The sequence below is a fragment of the Sturnus vulgaris genome, chromosome 7 (genome assembly GCF_052056855.1).
Source record: "Sturnus vulgaris isolate bStuVul1 chromosome 7, bStuVul1.hap1, whole genome shotgun sequence".
Classification (NCBI taxonomy): domain Eukaryota; kingdom Metazoa; phylum Chordata; class Aves; order Passeriformes; family Sturnidae; genus Sturnus; species Sturnus vulgaris.
In genome coordinates this window covers 24626401-24643966 of record NC_142249.1, presented here as the reverse complement: position 1 = coordinate 24643966, position 17566 = coordinate 24626401, and the positions used below count along the sequence as shown (strand labels likewise).

Sequence of the window (17566 nt, the reverse complement as noted above, 5' to 3'; positions counted from 1 at the left end):
TAGTCTCTAAGTAGCTTGTGGTTTCCTTGTAAAAAGCTTTTGCTTTTTCCTGCTATTTTATCTCAGGTACATTATTTCTTCTTCTGTGTATTTGCTGGTATTTTGTTACTGTAGAGAAATAAATTTTAGATCAACTATTGTGTGATGACTATGTAAAACCATAAGATATTAACAAATATTATGAAAAGGAGAGTGCAATGTTAGATTGTTTATGACAAGTTTATTGCACTCTGGTTATAACTTCGCTGAAATAGAATTCCACTGACTTCTCCAGCATCACTCTTAAATTAGGCTGGCAGAAAATAAACCAAATACATTTATTCTTATATATCTTTGTCGAAGATGTGCAATGTAAAATTATTGCAAGGTATTAATATACATTGGTTTGATGTTAAAAAAAAAAAAAAATGCCTTAATGTTTTTTATTAATTTGTTATTTCCTGACATTATCTATTCACATGGGTAAAATTTCTTAAATTGAATGACTTAGCACTTCTGTAGTGCCTTACAGCTCTGAAATGCTGTGTGAAGATTTATTTTGGCACAGAGCAACCCAGTGAGGAAGGTAGATGAGTAAGTATTATTATCCCTATTTTACAGATGGGGAAGCTGAGGCACAGAGATTAAGTGACTTTTCCAAGGCCACACAGCAAGTCAGTGGCAGATCCAGGATTAGCGCTCGGGGACTTCCTGGATCCCTCTTCCATGCTTTAAGCTCTAGACCACAGTGTTCACTGGACTCAGCAAGCAACTCATTGCAATAATGGACAGTTCCAAGGATTTGCACATGGTCAGTGTGTCCACACATTTGTTTGCAGGCTGCTGCAGTGTGTCTGTATAGTTTCACTACTTCAGTCCTTGCAGATTTGTGCCCTATGTAAAATTTTATACCTTCATCATCTTCAAATGGGGTTAAACAAAGAAGTGTTAGAATTCTGACATAAATGTGGCATGGCAATGAAGAGCATTTAGTTTCCATGCGTTATTCTGAACCTGCTGAAACTGATGGGCCAAACTGCAGTGGATTCATGGCTTTGAGGATATTAGTGGGGAGTTTGGTTGGCATGAATTCTGTCTTCCATGACTGTACTATGGTTAGTCTTGCCTATACTTTCAGTTTCAAACTCTCATTTATTGCTGCACTAAAAAATAATACGTTCATAGTTTTCCTGAACTTCTAATAAAAAGCAGAGCATTCCTAATTGAAATTAGGTTTCCAGTCTCTATTCATCCAGGGGAAAGTGGAGTGGGATCTGTTTTTACTTGTACTGCAGTAGTCTTCACCACCCGATGAATTTAAGCACTAAACTACAAGTGAACCTTTGTTCACCCTCCTCCAAGGGGGCAGTACAGGAATCACAGAAATTACTTCTAGAGTAAATGCAGTGTAACTCTTGTACTGGTAAATGTGAGGTGGCTTTGATGCTGCTCCCTGGGAAGTCAGTATGTTCAGTGCGAGGCCTGTTTAATTGGACTTTGCTCAGAGTTTGACAAGTGAACTGCTAACAACACAGTACTCCCAATTAAGCTGTTTTTCCCCGTAATATTAATGGAATAAACCCACTTCTGAAAATGAGGCAAGGCTGAGACTTGCTGTGACATTACAGGAAGAGGAGGCAGAGAAGTAAAAGACTGCCAGAAGCTGAAAATTGAACACATGGGAAAGGAGAAGTCAAAGTGTATGAGCATATTTTGATAAATATTAATGAATTAATTTGTATTTAATTTACTTAGATAATCTGCAAAGGCTTTAAACTGTCCAGCAATCTAGTATTTTCCCCACTGTAAATTTTCCTTAACATTGCTTCCTTTCTGATGCAAATATCTTATGCTAGAATAGTGTTATTTATGATATGGCTCTAATACTTGGCCTTTGACATCCTGCCTAATTACTCACCCAGGGGCATGGCATTGTTATGTTTAACTGCTTTAAAAGAATGGATTCATTTTAGTAAAATGATCAAATGGTTTATGCAAAGTTATACTTCCCTACATCTTAACGGGTTATTAGCTAATTCTAAATTATTAAAAGACAAAACAGTTTCAATAGAAGCCCATTTCTTATTGTCATATTTTAGTTATGTACTATTATCTGTGGGAAAGCTCTAATAAAGACATTTTAACACTTGGTCTTTCTTTCTTTAACAGCCCAGATGCTTGGTGCTGACACATTCGTAGGATTTTTCTATGTAAGATAGCTACATCATGACAGCTATTTTTTAAAAAGAAAAGACCCTGAAACAAAAGCTCACATCCAGAATGCACCACATCCAGCTATATAAATGAGTCTTTTTGCCAGGGGCATCTGATCTTTAAGGAGAGGTGCTCAAAGACTTTAAATTCTTATTATATTCCATTGCGTTCCACATATAGATATATATTTATCATGTAATACTGGTATTTAAATCCCCTTGCTTCAGACTTGCATTAAGATACCATTTTTACATATTGAAATAAAGTAGTTCTAGTTCTAATACCACTTACTAAAACCCCTCTAGTAATGGCAAGTAAATATATTAATTGATACTTTTGTATAATGCATCATTTTTCATAATAATTTAATGGAAACCACTCTTTCATGTTGTGAAATATAGACTGTATTTAGCAGCTGGATTTTTTTCACTAGTGATTTCAAACTCCTAGTGAACTAAATACTCATTTTAACACAGCATCTAGTGTCTTGTTGCTGAACTCCCAAAATATTTTTCTGTTCAGGGAAATGAGTTGTTTTTTTTTTCTTCATGTCAGAAATGACAAAATCACTAATTTCTGTACCTTACCGAGCCTGAGTACAATACACTAATTGATCATGTACTACATTTACAGTGCAGTAGAGAGTAGTTAAAATGCATGTATGACTACAGGATAAAATGAAACATGAAATATATGTTCCTGAGGAAGAATAGCTTTTCTGTTTTCTGCTATTAGTGTGTGCTGCCTGCCTTTGTACTAAATTCAGCTTGGTGTTTGTAAAGAAAAGCAAAGGCTTTGCAATTCACCAGTAAGTGAAGCCAGTTGTTTCCACGGTGTTAGTTTTATTTCTTACTATATTGTCACTGAGCATTATTGTCTAGCTTTGTCAAAGTATAAGGAGTATTAATAATAATAATTAGGGAATTCTGTGTGTAGCTCAAGGTCCTAGTCTAAAGACAAAAATACATGTACAACCCCTTTCTCAAGGTGTATGAGAATAAAGCTGAATTGATCAGACATTTCTCCTCTCATCTCTTCCACTATCCTATTGGCTCATGCTTTTCTTTGTTTCTGGTAATTATTGTTTACTCATCATCTTGCAGTTTTTACCAGGAGAAGTTTTGCGCATCAAAGTTAGCTGTAATCATACCTCAGTAAAAACGGATGCTTGAGAAATTCAATAAGCAAAATTAAATTCTTAAACCCTTTTTGTTCTTGAGTTGGAAAAGTTAATAATGAAATCTTAAAAGCATCTTTGTTCTATAGTACTGTATAATCTTGCCAATAGTTTTCAAATGAAAAGTAGCTTATCTGTCCTTTTTTCTGTTTATAGAGAAATGATGAAGAGGCTGTTGTGGATAGAGGTGGAACTCGCTCCATTCTCAAGACACATTTTGAAAAGGAAGATCTAGAAGGTGAGGAGTGATTTTTTTATGCTTTAGGTTGTCACTTTCTTCTGAAAGTACTGAAATGTAATTGCAATGTGTAAACTTACTGATTTGAGTAGGGATGCAAAGAGACAAAATTTTAAAAAGAGAAATACTGTTTTTTTTCTCACAGAAATAAAATTGATTTCCCCTGATTTCAGTCTGTCCCACAGAAACAAATGATGGTGGAAGGAGTTTGCTAGTTTTTGGTGATCTATGATCAATATGCATGTGTGACTTTAGATAAGTCTTTTAAACTTTTGAATATGCAAATGCAAGCAGGATTGCTGATTTAGTACCTACAAAGGCTTCTACATTTGCATAACAATCCTCATGTAGTTGCCTAGCCACATCTTCAGCTGAACAAAAGCATTCTAGAGTGTCAGAGATTGGATACATATTTGCTGATGTCCACTGCAGAAACCACCTAACTTGACCATGTAGAAGAAAGTGAGAAATTGTGAGAACTGTTTAGATATTGGTCTAATGAGTCAGTTGCATTTTTGTTTGTTTAGTGTATCCCAGACTTTGGTTACTACTGTACTTGAACTCTTGTACTGAGTTGTGTGAGCCCCCAAGTCATAGTTACGATGAAAATGAGTTTCTGTTGTATGTATGATGTCTCTTTCCTGAGACTGGAACTGGCTGATTTTGTTACCTTCTTGTAGTGGGACATGGAGCTTCCTGTCTTTGTCACAGAGATCCACAAGAACTAGCCCAGAAGAGATCAGCATACTACATCTGAAAGGTTCCCTGCTCAGGTCTAGAGCTAGATATCTCCATCTGTGCAGGAACTTGAGCTTTCTAAATGCCTACCATTGATTACTTAATATTTTTTTTCTTTTTTTTCTCTGTCTGTATGAACTTTGTGTTCTGTGATACATGTTGGCCATATTGATGATTTCTTTGAAATACCAGTGTTACATAGCAGCTCTCTGGGACTGCTTCCTTCAGCAGTGCCTCCCTCCAAAAGCAGATGTAGCTGCATTTGAGAGGGGCCTGGCTGTGTCTGTGTCAGGCTGTCTCTCACAGAAGGATGTTAGATGTTGTGCAGTGAGGCAGGCATGAGGTAGGTGGCTGTGTGTGCAAGGATGGATATCAGGTAAGATGTTTCAGGGCAGCATTTAGAGTTTTGGTGTCTCCAGGGGTAAGTACCAGTGGGTCAGACTGGCAATGCCAGTTTTGGGTTTAGGCACAGAACCTCCTGTTCTGAATTTCACATTTAATCTGTGGTCTTCAGTCCCATGACTGCATCCTTAATCAAAGAGAAACCATTGTATCTGGTGTCCTTAGAGTAACACCCAATAAAAGGTGGGAGCTCCCTGTCTCCTTTCTCCATGGAGCTTTTGTGGGATGAATCTACCCACAAAAATATCCTTTTGCTGGGTAATTTTACTGATGATGGTGAGGTGGCATTTTAAAAATAGACAGCTTTCTGGGGAATGGCATCTTTAAGCTCAGTCACATGAGTAGACTCAAGCACTAAGGTTGTCAGAATTTCTGTGGTGTTCCACATGTGACTATATGGAACATCATTTAAGAACTGTATTTAATTATTTTTTTCCTGCCATCCTATATATGTAGAGTTGCTCCTGTGAAATATCAGTGAAAATATTATTTCAAAGATCTGCTCTTAGGATGTTATCAATATAAATTGTAACATGGCAGTGACACTCCCACAATCTTTCCATCAATTTAAATGGAATTAAATTTAGAATAATGAACAATTCTGCAGTTAGCAAGTCTGCTTTTATTAAAAATAAAATCCTATTGTTTCATAATGTTCTAAGAAAGCAATTTTTCAGTGTAGAATCCATCCTTCATAATGCAGCTAGCTTTCTCAGAAAAATTTCATGCTCAAAGTGCAGATGAGTTTGTCTTTAAATACATAATCACCACCTTCAAAAATACCAAGTGACATAATAAATTTTGAAGAGATTGCAGATTTTAATATCCAGTTGCTGTTAATAGCATGTCCATTTATTTTGCAGAATATCTAGGCATTTCTCCCCTGGAAAGAGAGAATGTGACTCACAAATATCTGACTTATTCACTGTACATTGTGTTGGATTCTGCTGAAAAATGTACCTTTTTCTTAATGACATAACAACTGAGAAGTATGAAATTAAATAATCAGGTGCTAATTGCATACCTTAGAAAAATAGTATAACCAGACTATTAATATGTATTATGTAATTAGCTTTTTGACAGACATTTAATTGGGTTTATGTTTTAAAAATGTAAATAGCTAGTTACTGAATATTCTTTGGAAGACTGGCTTTGCTAGGTAAGTTTCAACGGCACCATGTCAGCAACATTTCAAAATTTGCAATTCATATGAAGAACTACAGGTTCAAATCTGAAAATCAGTATTCAATTTCTTCTTATTAAATCTTATCTTTTTTTTTTAATTTTATACTATCAACATTTGAACTTCGGAAATGCTGATTTAAATGTGTACTAAAATTTCCATCTGAAATTTCAGAACCTAGCAAATATGTGGACTTGCATATTTTAGGCAGTCCTTGTGCAAGCATCTTGCAAGTACATTTCTTGTTGAAAGCATGAAGATATGGTGATTAATCCTGCCTCAAAGAACAGACACCAGAATAGATTTTTGCCTCAGTCTCTCTAGATCAGTATTTTCTTTCCCTGAGCAGTATAGTAAAACTTTGGGAACATATGACAGGAGCTGCAGTGCTTATGGGAACAGAGGAGATGTGATGCTCATCTTAGTGCCAGTAATGATACTTGCAGTAAGTACCTGAAATTGTATTTTTTACTTAAGTTTTGTAGTGCTTCAGAGGTGAATTGTTTGCAGAGCTTTGGCATTCAGATTTTCAGCATGAATTATTTTTCCACTTAGTTAATTTTTGTGAGTTGTAAGGTCAGGATCAGTCACTAATATTGAATAGGTCATTTGTCTGACTATTGCATTAATAGAGGACTGAGAAAACATTTCTAAGAGCAAAAAAAAAAGATTTTCCTCCCTGGTTAGAATCACCTGTTTTGCATGTTATATTTCTATGTGTGTTACAGACAAAAAAATCCTACTGAGATAAATATGATCTCATTTTAATCAGTGGTGGAATTCCTAAATGAGAATTGGGCACTGATTCTGGATGCTCAAGTATTTAATTGCAGAAGGACAGGTTGTACATGTACCTGCACTGAGGGCAGCTAGGCAAGTTTTCATGGACACGTGCACATCAAGAGTTGCTCTCAGTTTGTTCCATGGGGTTGTCTCTGGCTAGCTGCCATTGCTTCAATGTAAGAGCAGCTTTCTGATCAAATGATATCCCTACTGTTTATCCCATGGGTCAAAAATACTTGGATTGCTCTGGGTGAGATCTCAGATTCTCTCAGGTCACATGCTGAGACTTTGGGATTGTGTACATATGCAAGGGGATGGATATGAAACACACTCTGGCCAAGGTCTTTTCCTTATCCCATTATGTCAGCAGAGGGGAAAGGTGACCTTTCCATGGCCATCCTTGCTGTAGATGCTCAGCTGCACATTGAGGATTTTTGTGGTAGTATTTCAGAACTGCTGTGGGTATTACTGTGGCCTGGTTTGGGAAGAGGCTTCAAGAGGGGGATGGGTAGAGATCAGATTGTTAGGTGAAGGTCCCAGCATGAATCCGGGATGAATTCTGGCTCTGTTGGAGAAAATTGCAAAATGATCCTTGATTCAGAGAAGTCAAGATTTTGCTCAAGCTTTTTATGTTTCATTCATTTAATCTGCCTAAGTGGCATGGGAAAATTTGCCTCAGGGGAAATCAAGTTTGCCATGTTTCATATCTCTGAGGACACGTAAAATGCTGTATCCAGTATATTCACTGGATAGTGCACATCACTGTACAGCAGAAGATGCCTCCTGACACTTCTGGCAAAATTCAGATTATGTGCACTGCTTACTGAAAGTCACAAAAAACTTTCAAGATTAATTAGAATATAAATATGACTAGCACAACACAGAATGATGCAGAAGCCGAGACTTTAAACTTAATAAACCAAAAACTAATTTTAGATTTTGTAGAAATATTTTGTAATTAACAACCCGCGTGAAGGATAATTTTGATAGTAGATGCTGAACAAAAAAAGGTGAAATTCCAGAGTATTTAACTATTCTCATCTAAAAAACATTATTTTAGTTATTTTTTTTTCTTTTTAGATTTGTTCTAGCTTGTGACAATAATTTAAAAATTATTCTAATGAAATTTTGATTATATACTGTTAGGGTTAATATATTAAAAACCTCATTTAAATTAAATGATTAAATTAAGTGATTAAATGCTAATCTCCATGTGTTATTACTTAGTAGAAATTTAAGTGGCTAAAGTTTTTTAAATAGCCTTTTATTCTCAGAGACTGGAGCTTTTCTGTAGAAATAACATCATAGCACACCTGCCTGCCACTGACATTATTTACATGAAAATTAATAGGACCTAGCAGCTCATAGGACTGAAAGAATATAAATTTTAATAACCTGGCCTTGATTCACCTCAATGTAGAAGCAAGTCAGATACTGGCTCTGTTCGTCAGACAGGAGCATCAACCAAGATTTCCTTTCCCTTTGTCTCCCAGGATGCTACAGCCTACTGCAAATAATTTGTTACCATGTCAGGACAGATCCCCTGCTCCAAGCTCCTTGCCTGTGTTTCCCTTGGGTGCCCTGCTCATCCTGGTGTTCCCTCTGACCTCGCTCGTGCCCCGTGCTCGCTGCTCTTTGATGGGAGCAGTGGAAGCTGTGGAAGCAGAGTGGGAGAATGATTTGTCTGTGCCTGAAAGGTTCCTCTTTCCTTTTGTTGTCTACCAGGTATCACATACTCAGGCTTGTTCCATTTGTGATTCCTAAGGCACGTGTTTCTGTAGTGCCTCTCATCTAGTTTTGTTTTCTTTTTCCTATGTAATTCAATATTCCTTTAGATCTCACTTTTCTCCTTTTGTCTTGGCAGTCACCTGGTTTGATCCCTTTGCTCCCCTTGTCCCTCCTCAGCAGTTTCTGTGTCACTGGGAAGGTGGTTCACCTTGAAGATTCGTGAATAGCACTGAAGGATATGTTCACAGAATATTTTTCAAACGATGAATAATGAAATAATGGAAGCAAACAAGTACCACAGTGTTGGTTGAACACCAGAGTCTTTAGCTGATTGTAAGGTTTGGTTGTGAATTTGGTTTGAATTTGTTCTGAGCTTCACGGACAAGAAACCTTTTCAGTATTTATAGGGACTAATATTTTCAAATACTTCACTTTGTGAAATCCCAGGTGAAACTGACATAAACCAATTTGCCATTATTAGTGAAAGCTGCTGAATTGAAGCATCAGAAGACAGAAACATTCATTTTTTTAATACACAATTGTACTACTACTGAGGTTGCTTTTTTGTTGTCTTTTGGTTTGTTGCTAATCTAGAAATATAGGTCAAATTCTTCCTTTCAATAACCACAGCTTCACTCTCTATCAGTGGAAAGAGTCGTGTATCTGAGCAGGTCCTTTTGTATTCTGTGTCTGCTGGCTTTTTTTCTTTTGTCTGGCAAGGTCCTGATCTTGTGTTAGAATCGTACATACAACACCTCTGGATTCCTCTGGAGGAATCTAGGAAATCTGAAACATAAGTGCTGGTAAAAAATTCTTTTTTGCCCACCTAAAATTTGGAAAAATCTTTTGTTAAAATGCAAGATATTTTTTTTGGGTGGGCAGTGAATGATTGAGGCTCTTTAAAAGGTTCTTAACTTTAATGACTTCAGTGAGATGCTCTTATCCTCCATATTCAATGTATCTTTAATGTTATCTGGGGTCAGGGTTATTGTGTTTTTTTCTGTATAAGTTCTGTTGTAATCTACCTGAGAATATAAATTACAAGTATAATCTAAAAAACATGTTGAAGGTTTTCTTGTTGGTTCCTCCAAATTATGGCACAGCAATAAAGGTGAAAAATCGGTTTTGGATAAAACACAACCCCAAACAGCAATGTAAGCTGTTGATTTAGGAAGGATTGCTTTTGTCCTTTCTGCTTTTTCTCCAGCTCTGCCTCCCTGCTGCACTACAATAACGAATCATGAGTCATGTACTCTCTACTCCTACACAATTCACCATAATCACTTTCTTTCCTGTAAGGAAAAAGGCAATTTTTTTAACCCTACATGGACTGATGGTTTTCTGTCTCTACCTCACTGTTTGTTTTTGAGAGGACGAAAAACTGCATTTGGTTCAGCTCTAGCTGTTGATGCATAGAGAGGCTTCAAGGCACTGAGTGTTTTCCAGAGGAGGGAAAAGCCCCTCTGGTCCTGCTGAGGTCAGCAGTCAGCTGAGACTTGGCTTGAGCTACTGGCAAAGTATTCTCTCCCAAGGCATCTTGCCTTTGCAATGTGTTTCCTCAGTAGGTCACAGAAGCTTGCCTTTGCTCCTTCTGGAGGTGTTTCAAGACCCATCTGTTCCCTTCTCTGCCCCTTCCCTCCATGCCTGTGAGCAGGGATCTGAACGCCTTGGTGTCAGCAGGTGCCTCAGGCAGATTCAGATAATTCCAGGTGGAAGGCAGCACAAGCACATGTACCCTGAGCATCTGGTGCTCATGGGTGTTTAGATCCAGAACAGTTATTTTTTTACACAATTGCCACCAACCTGGCTGCTTCACTAAGAAGCTCTAAAGTACCTACTTGAGTTCCACATTCCTAGTGTAACATGGAGACCTGAAAGAATTTCTGTGCTTAGAGAGGCTCTTCTCCATGATTTATGATGTGTTTAATTTATGTTACAAATTTAAAAGTCAGAATCAGTAAGCCAAAGGATTTATCTGGTCTTCCTTAGTTTTTCTATTAATCTTACATTAGCATCAGTAGAAACACTATGATTTTGTTCTTCCAAAAACACACTCTGAACTCAAATGTTGATTTATTCCAGATGTGCTGCTAGGACAGTAAAAAATGAACACATGCATTAGTATTTTCAGTATTAAGATTTAGGAGCAATAATTTTTAAAAACAGACCTACTGAGAAAATACGGTAATACACAAAGATTATCTACAATATGAAAGCTTATTAAAGGAATGCAATGCACTGAATTGATCTGCTCTGCTATTCTGAATCAAATTGCACATATCAGGGGAACAAAACCCAGAATATAAAGTTAGTTCAAATGTATGTATTTATAGCATAAGAAGCTTGTGGTTTACCTTCAAAGCATTAAAACACTCCTTGAATTAAAGTATCTAAGGATTGAAGAAATAATAACCCTTGGACTAAAGCATTTCTTTTAATTTTTACAGGATTGCATTAAATCCAAATTATATTATAAAATATTTTTAAAGGGTCCTGTAAATTATAATTAATTTTGAGACACATGAAAGTACTTATAGGGATGTGGAAAAATCAGGATCTCCCCTAAACTTTTGAAGAAAAAAAAGTATTGTGCTGTAAGTGCTTCAGTTTGTGGAGGTATGAATTCATTGTCCTAGAAAAGACAGATATGAAACATACATTATTAATATGAATACGTCTTGAAGAGACATTTCTCAGAATAAAATCTAAGTAGAAGTGTTGTTTGGGGTTGCTGTGTTTCAAAGGAGAAATTATTCCTTACACTTAAATTTATTTTAAGAACCCAATAGCAAATTAATAATCCAAAAAACCGGGCTCAAAATAGCAAGTCTTTTCTGCATATCCCTTGAGAATGACAGAAGTAACATGTAGAAATGGTTTTTGGAACCTGGCATTCTGGGTCTTTAAAAGCAGAAGCTTATCCTAGCTGCCTATCTTATGCATTAAATAAATGGAAAGAAAAAGAAATGTAGTGGGATTTCTAAATCTCTGAAAACACATAACCCATTGTAATTGATGGTGCTTGATGACTTAACTTAGGTACTTCTGGAAATCCCATTACAATTATTTGAGTGATGTGACATTTCAAGGGAAAATGGAGATGGAGAGAACGGATTTGTAAATGTTTCACTTAATTTAGTGGAATTAAGATCTTTTTAATGGAATGCTAAGAGTACAGTTTTTTTTACCTAGTGCCTCCCATTCTTCCAAAACCAATTATAATGCAGAAAACACACTCATTTGGTAGGGAGAACAACCTGTTTTGTTCACCTCTTAAACCATGTGTCACTTCTGTGTGAGAATGGTTGTTAGGTTGTACCTAATGTCAATGGTTTGTACCCTGATGTAACTTACAGTTATTACTATTTCCCATACATTAGTGTCTTTGTAACCTTGCCAAAAGAATGAGAAATTTTGATCTAATTGAGCTAGGTGCTGTGAAAATGTATGGCAGAGCAGAATTATTTTACAATATTTGAGCAATATTCGAGCAATATTCAGTCATTTTTAGTTGGCATCCTGATGGAGTAAATAATAAAAAGACACAAAAAAGTTCTTAAAGATAAATGAAAGAAATGCCCATATACAATCAGTTATTATCTCTAAGGATATCCTGTACAGTTTCTTTTAAGAAATTTTAGTCAGTTTTTTCTGAGGTCTGCCCTGCCTTGTCCATGTTTGACCTTCTAGTCTTGGCAAATTTAGAGAGCTCTCAGGAAACTCTTGTTTAATAATGCCATGGATAATTTGTACAGAAGAACGTACATTACATTCTGGGCTCTAGATCATTATACCTACCATGAAAAGGTTACTTGAAGTAAGGTAATACAGTATTTGGGTTTCTTTTTTTTTTTGCTGCTTCTATCATTCATTGTCATTTTGTCAGCAATTTTGAATTCATTACTCTTTTGTTCCCAGATGGTCTCTTTTTTGCTCCACAGTTGTGATCTTTTAATAAACCAGAACCACTTAACTCTCAGATTTTTTTGCATTTCACTCTGTGATTTTTTGGTAGAAAACGGTTGCTTTTCCCCTGTCAGTTTCTTTTCCTTTTATTTGTCTGAACCTTGTTACAAGCACCTACCCTCCTCCTTGTGTTTATTGAAATTATGACTAGGTAGCACTCTGCTGGTCTCAGTAGGTTTACACAGAAAGAGTAAAATCCACTTTGCCTTTTTCTTGATGTCTATTACAGTTTCCAGGTTCCTGGGTGTTTTTTTCAGTGTGAACTGATTGTGTCTATATAAGGAAAATTGCTGTAGCATTCAGACACACACCCATGAATGTTCTGGCACTGTATCCCAGTGTAATGAATAAAGAACAGTCTGGACTCAAGAACTGATTTCAGCCCTGGAAATTAATAGAAATGTGAGTCTCAATCAGCATTTCCTGATGCAGGTACAATCTGATTATTGACATGGGAGAAAACTAGGATAAGCATGGCCACTTCTATCACAAAGCAGCAGGAATGTACTTAGTTACAAAATTAAAAAAGCAATCTATTTGCACCTCTGGAAATTACTAGAGTTTTAGGAAGGGTAAACCCTTCCTTTCAAAATGTTCTTTTTCTTTTTCTTCTATCCAAGGAGGAGGATAAGGAAATGTAAAGTACTACATTACTCACGTCCTTCAGTACATTTCTAATGAGTTGTTCCATGTGTCATTCACTACTGACTTGAAATACATAAAAGGCAGCAGTTTTCTTTAAACCATTTCTCAGGTTAAATGTGATAAGCAAGAAGAAAGAGGTATTCAAGAAAGAAAGAAAGAAATGAATAAATAAATATTTTTCAACTCGTGGGTGTAGTTTTAGGAAAATCTCCTGACTCTACAAGAATAGTCTCTCAAAAATGGATGCCTCTGCTTTCTGGTCTCCTCTACATGGATCAAAGTTAAGAAAGTAACTAGTGTGGTGTCCAGAGTCTTTTCTCCAGCTTTTTAGCTCTGCCTCTGCAGAGAATTCTTGTTGAATATCTTTGATTTTTTGTGACATATGCTGTCTTGCTGTGTTTTCTGTCTCCTCTGGAGTCTCCATGGGATTAGAGATCACGTGCTACCTTAGCTTAGTGTTCTTGACCTTTTCCAGATGATTGACACTGCTGAATGATTACAGCAAAGCAGCAATTATCCATAAGTTGGGTTATGTTCATTTCAAGGAGAAAATAATGTTATTTGAGATGAGTAATCTGGGCTATGTCTTTCTGCTGAGTAAATGTAGGAGACCTGCCTGCAGTGAGTCATGATTCCTTTACCATTTGTTCTGGTTAGTGGCTCTTTCTGCACATTTCTGCTGTGCTCTCTCCCTTCTAAATGCTCTGATCCTGTTAGCCCACATAGCCTAAGAGACCTAAATATTTTGGGCTTGATCAGCAACATAAAATTAATCAGGCTTGAAGGCAGCAGGCATGCAATATGTACCTTTTATATATTTTTAAAAAATAAAACAGAAGAAATGAAAGCACCCTAAGATACCAGCAATGTATTTATGGTGTGAGCATGCAAAGTTGTATAGGGATTTTGTGCTCTTGCTTACATGATGTTTTATTGTTTTTTTCTATTTCTTTCTTTTTATTTTTCTTCGTTTTTTATTCAGTGAATTTCCCACAAGAATTCTGTCAAGGTTTGGCTCATAAATAGGAATGAGTTTGGTAAAGTTCTTGTACACACAAAGCAAACAGCAACTTTACCAAATGTTCAATCCAAAGAGATCCATGTGTCTCTTTATGTTACTGTTTTGGAAGACATTTAACAGAACACCTGTCTGACTTTAATGAAAGTTCACAAACAAGGATGCAAATTTGAAGGGAAAAAAATAAATCTGGCACTGCATCATAAGGACTTCAGTACTGGGATTTCTTCCTGTATCAAGGGGTTGTGTATCTGTGATGCTTAATCATCATTATTCAAATCAATACTGTTATGACTATTAACATTAGAATAATCAATATTATATAACTTCAAACTTATCATTAGAATGCTATTAGGGATATTTATATTGTTGTCTTGTTGCCATACTGCTTTCTCAGAGGTGTCATTTTTTACCTGTAGGCCACCGAACGTTGTTCATTGGGGTTCACGTGCCACTGGGTGGAAGAAAAAGTCACCGACGCCATCGGCACCGCGGGCACAAACACAGAAAGAGAGACAGAGAGCGAGACTCGGGGCTAGAAGATGGGAGAGAATCTCCTCCTTTTGGTAAGACAAATTCTATTTTTGGATAGTTCTTTAAATAATAAACATCAGCATGATTATGCCTACTCTGTGCTGTTATCACTTGGACATGATTAGCAGCAGGGTTTTGGAGAATCCACCAGAGCTCTGCTGGTGATTTGTTCCTTTGAACAAACCCCCTGAAGGGCAGCAGCCAGTGGCAGTCAACACATGAGAAAGCTCAGTAGTTTCTAGCAGTGAAGGAGTGCTGTGGGAGACTGTTCCAAAGTGTTCTCACAGACTGCAGCCACCACTGAGGGGGGACCAGCTGCCCTCAGGGAAGGCTCTGGAGTATTTCCCCCTAAAACGTAGAAAAGTTGTGGTCCTTTACAATTAGTTCTGTAATAACGTTGATGTTACTGAAGCTGCAATGCTTTATCAGATTCAAACCATGGTCTAGGTTGTGTTTACCTTTTTCCTAACATGGTACTGTAAATGTGCCATTGTAACATAAATCTGCTAACTGTGAACTTGAAGAAAAAGCTGGGAAAAATGCCTTTCAGTAAAAAAACCTGATATGAAACTCCTAAAGTTCTCAAAGTTTTAAGTTAGAAAACAAGAGAAGAGAAGAAGGTAGTCATTAATAAATTAGTCACATTTTGTTTCAAAACATGAGAATATTACGTGCTGTTCAAAAATAAAAAGTGCATGTAATGAAATGTCTAATGAAAAGTGTTTAAAATATAATGGAAGTATGTGTAGAAAACAATTTGCTGGTGCGTTTTTAAATCATTAGGGAAATGTGCCAGTGTAATTTCAGGTTGCAGAATAGTAATTATAAGACTTTCTTTTAATCAGAAGTTTGTATTATATATGTGGAAAGCTTTTGAGCAGTATATTGTAAGTGGTGATGGTTAGAGCTTGAAATTCTCAAATCTTGCACAATGGTTTATTATACTGAGAGTAAAACAAAGTCAAGACTTTTTCAAACTTAGCAGATACAAGTTGTGTTTTGAAGACTGAACAGTGAAGAAAAAATTGGCTGTGGTGGTTCTGTCTGGAATGGATTTCAAACGTACAAAGACCCAATACTATATTGAAACCAGTTTCTTGGAAAAAACCAAAGTTCATAAATTATTAAAACAGTTTTCAAAAAGAATACGCATATATACATATAAAGTCAGATTAAAAAGAAACAATTGAAAGTTACATTAGCCAAGAAGTGAGATATCTTGAACTATGAAACAGTGTCTTCTGTTGAGTCATCTGGTTTTATTTAAGTGCCAGTATGTGACACATTTTGGCTGAGAACTTAGCTCTGTTCTTTCAACTTCTGGAGACCTAGGCTTGTGTCCTTCTTAATGTCAAAAGTGAAAAAAAAAGAAATTAACTGGCTGAATCTGTTCTTAATAGTCTTTGACATTTGTGCATACAATAACATGCAATGTTCAACATAATTCTGTGTTAGGTAAATCAGCCTGTGTTCAAAGGATCTCTGAGGGTGAAAAGCAGTAATATGAGAAAAGATAGTTTTGAAGCGTATTTGTAACTTGATGTTCACTACGTTCATCCTCTGATGTACCTCAAGAAATGAGTACAGATCTGCAGTTTTATAAGTTACATTTTCACTTTTAAAGGTATTATAACTACCAATTAAAGGGTGTGTGTAAGTGGTGTCACTTGACAGGCAAGTTACAGGCCAGAAACATGGAAATATTTTCTCGATTCAGACTGCTGAAGATATTCTTCAAAGTGCTTGGTTGACAACAATTCGAAGAATCCAAAGATAGAACCACAAATCTGGAAATATCCAGTCTTTTCACCCTGAATAATTATCTGTATAGTAAATTTTGAGGGTTTTACCCTTTGTCTGTCTGACTCCTGGAAGTTTGGCCAGTGAACCAGATTTTTTTGAGCTTTGACATCTTCTCCATCCAGGCAGAAATGTGGCATTCTACAGACAAGAGGGAAAGGGACTTGCATAATGAAGTCAAATCTTAAAATGCTACAGCAATGGTGAGGTTAAGCACATACAGAGCAGGCAGACAAAATAATACAGAGATTAATAGCAGTCTATATCCACTTCCTTCTTTTACTATGGTTTTTCCTTACAGGAGTTTCAGAGAGCTTGTTGTGCTGCCTGGGGAGAAACATTGCCTTTACAGAAAATATAAGCATAGTTTTCTATGTTTTATTTGCACAGAGGGAGCAACAGATACTTCCCACACTAAATCTGAACCTACTAAACCTCAATAAGCTTTTTAGCTCTTCTTCCCCATGACTACAAGTTTCTAAGAGTGACCAGAACTGAAGGAAGCTCTAAGGAAGACAAATGTACTTCCTTTTTTTGATGTGTAATTCAATATGAGGGACTGTATTACCTCAGAGAGTAGATCCAAACTAGTCCCTTAATTTATGAATCATTCTGATTTAATTGATCAAGCAGAAATGCTTAGCTCCATCTTTCTATCGACACCTTTTAATGCATTTCTGCCAAATAGTAGAAGGCTGTGTGCTTGGGAACTGTGAAGGAGGAGGGGAAAGAAAAAAACATTTTGATGAGCAGGTGCAAGAAGAAAAGATGGAGAAAATAAGCACTGTGAGACCAACTGATAGAAAACAGTGCTTTGAAGTAAGTCAGAAAAATACATAAGGATTTCTATGATACAAGAGAATAAATTAGCAGTGTTTTGAAGCAGTGAAGTATGAAAGGAGATATAATAAAAGCAAAAGATCCAACAGCTGAATAATAGAGATTCTGGAACAAGTAAGGACCTGAAATATTCATACATGAAGTGTTCCACACTTCTCAGTTAACCCAGCATGGGATAAAGCATTATTTTTTGTCATAATCTGTAAGATTAAAATGTATAACTTCATCTGTGCAGTTCTATCACGTGCAGATCTTGCTCTGCTGTCACTGCTCCAGGGAGCTGTGCAGTGCACCTTGTTCTGTGGGGCTGTGTGTGCCCCA

The 17566-nt window shown here is 36.5% G+C and overlaps 1 protein-coding gene across 7 annotated transcripts in view; it reads left to right on the top strand.

The window, feature by feature from the left end:
* SLC4A10 (solute carrier family 4 member 10) overlaps positions 1-17566 on the top strand; it is a 145504-nt gene that overhangs the window by 52031 nt on the left and 75907 nt on the right. For 6 of the 7 annotated variants that reach the window (XR_015804892.1, XM_088168140.1, XM_014880885.2 and 3 more), the window contains exons 2-3: positions 3527-3608; positions 14491-14637. Coding sequence is in view for 6 of the 7 variants with exons in the window: in XM_088168140.1 (XP_088024266.1) it covers positions 3527-3608; positions 14491-14637 (229 nt within the window). In the remaining variant the exon portion in view is untranslated. Of the gene's footprint in view, positions 1-600; positions 791-3526; positions 3609-14490; positions 14638-17566 lie in introns of all 7 variants that reach the window. The other variant, XM_088168141.1, reaches the window with a different exon arrangement.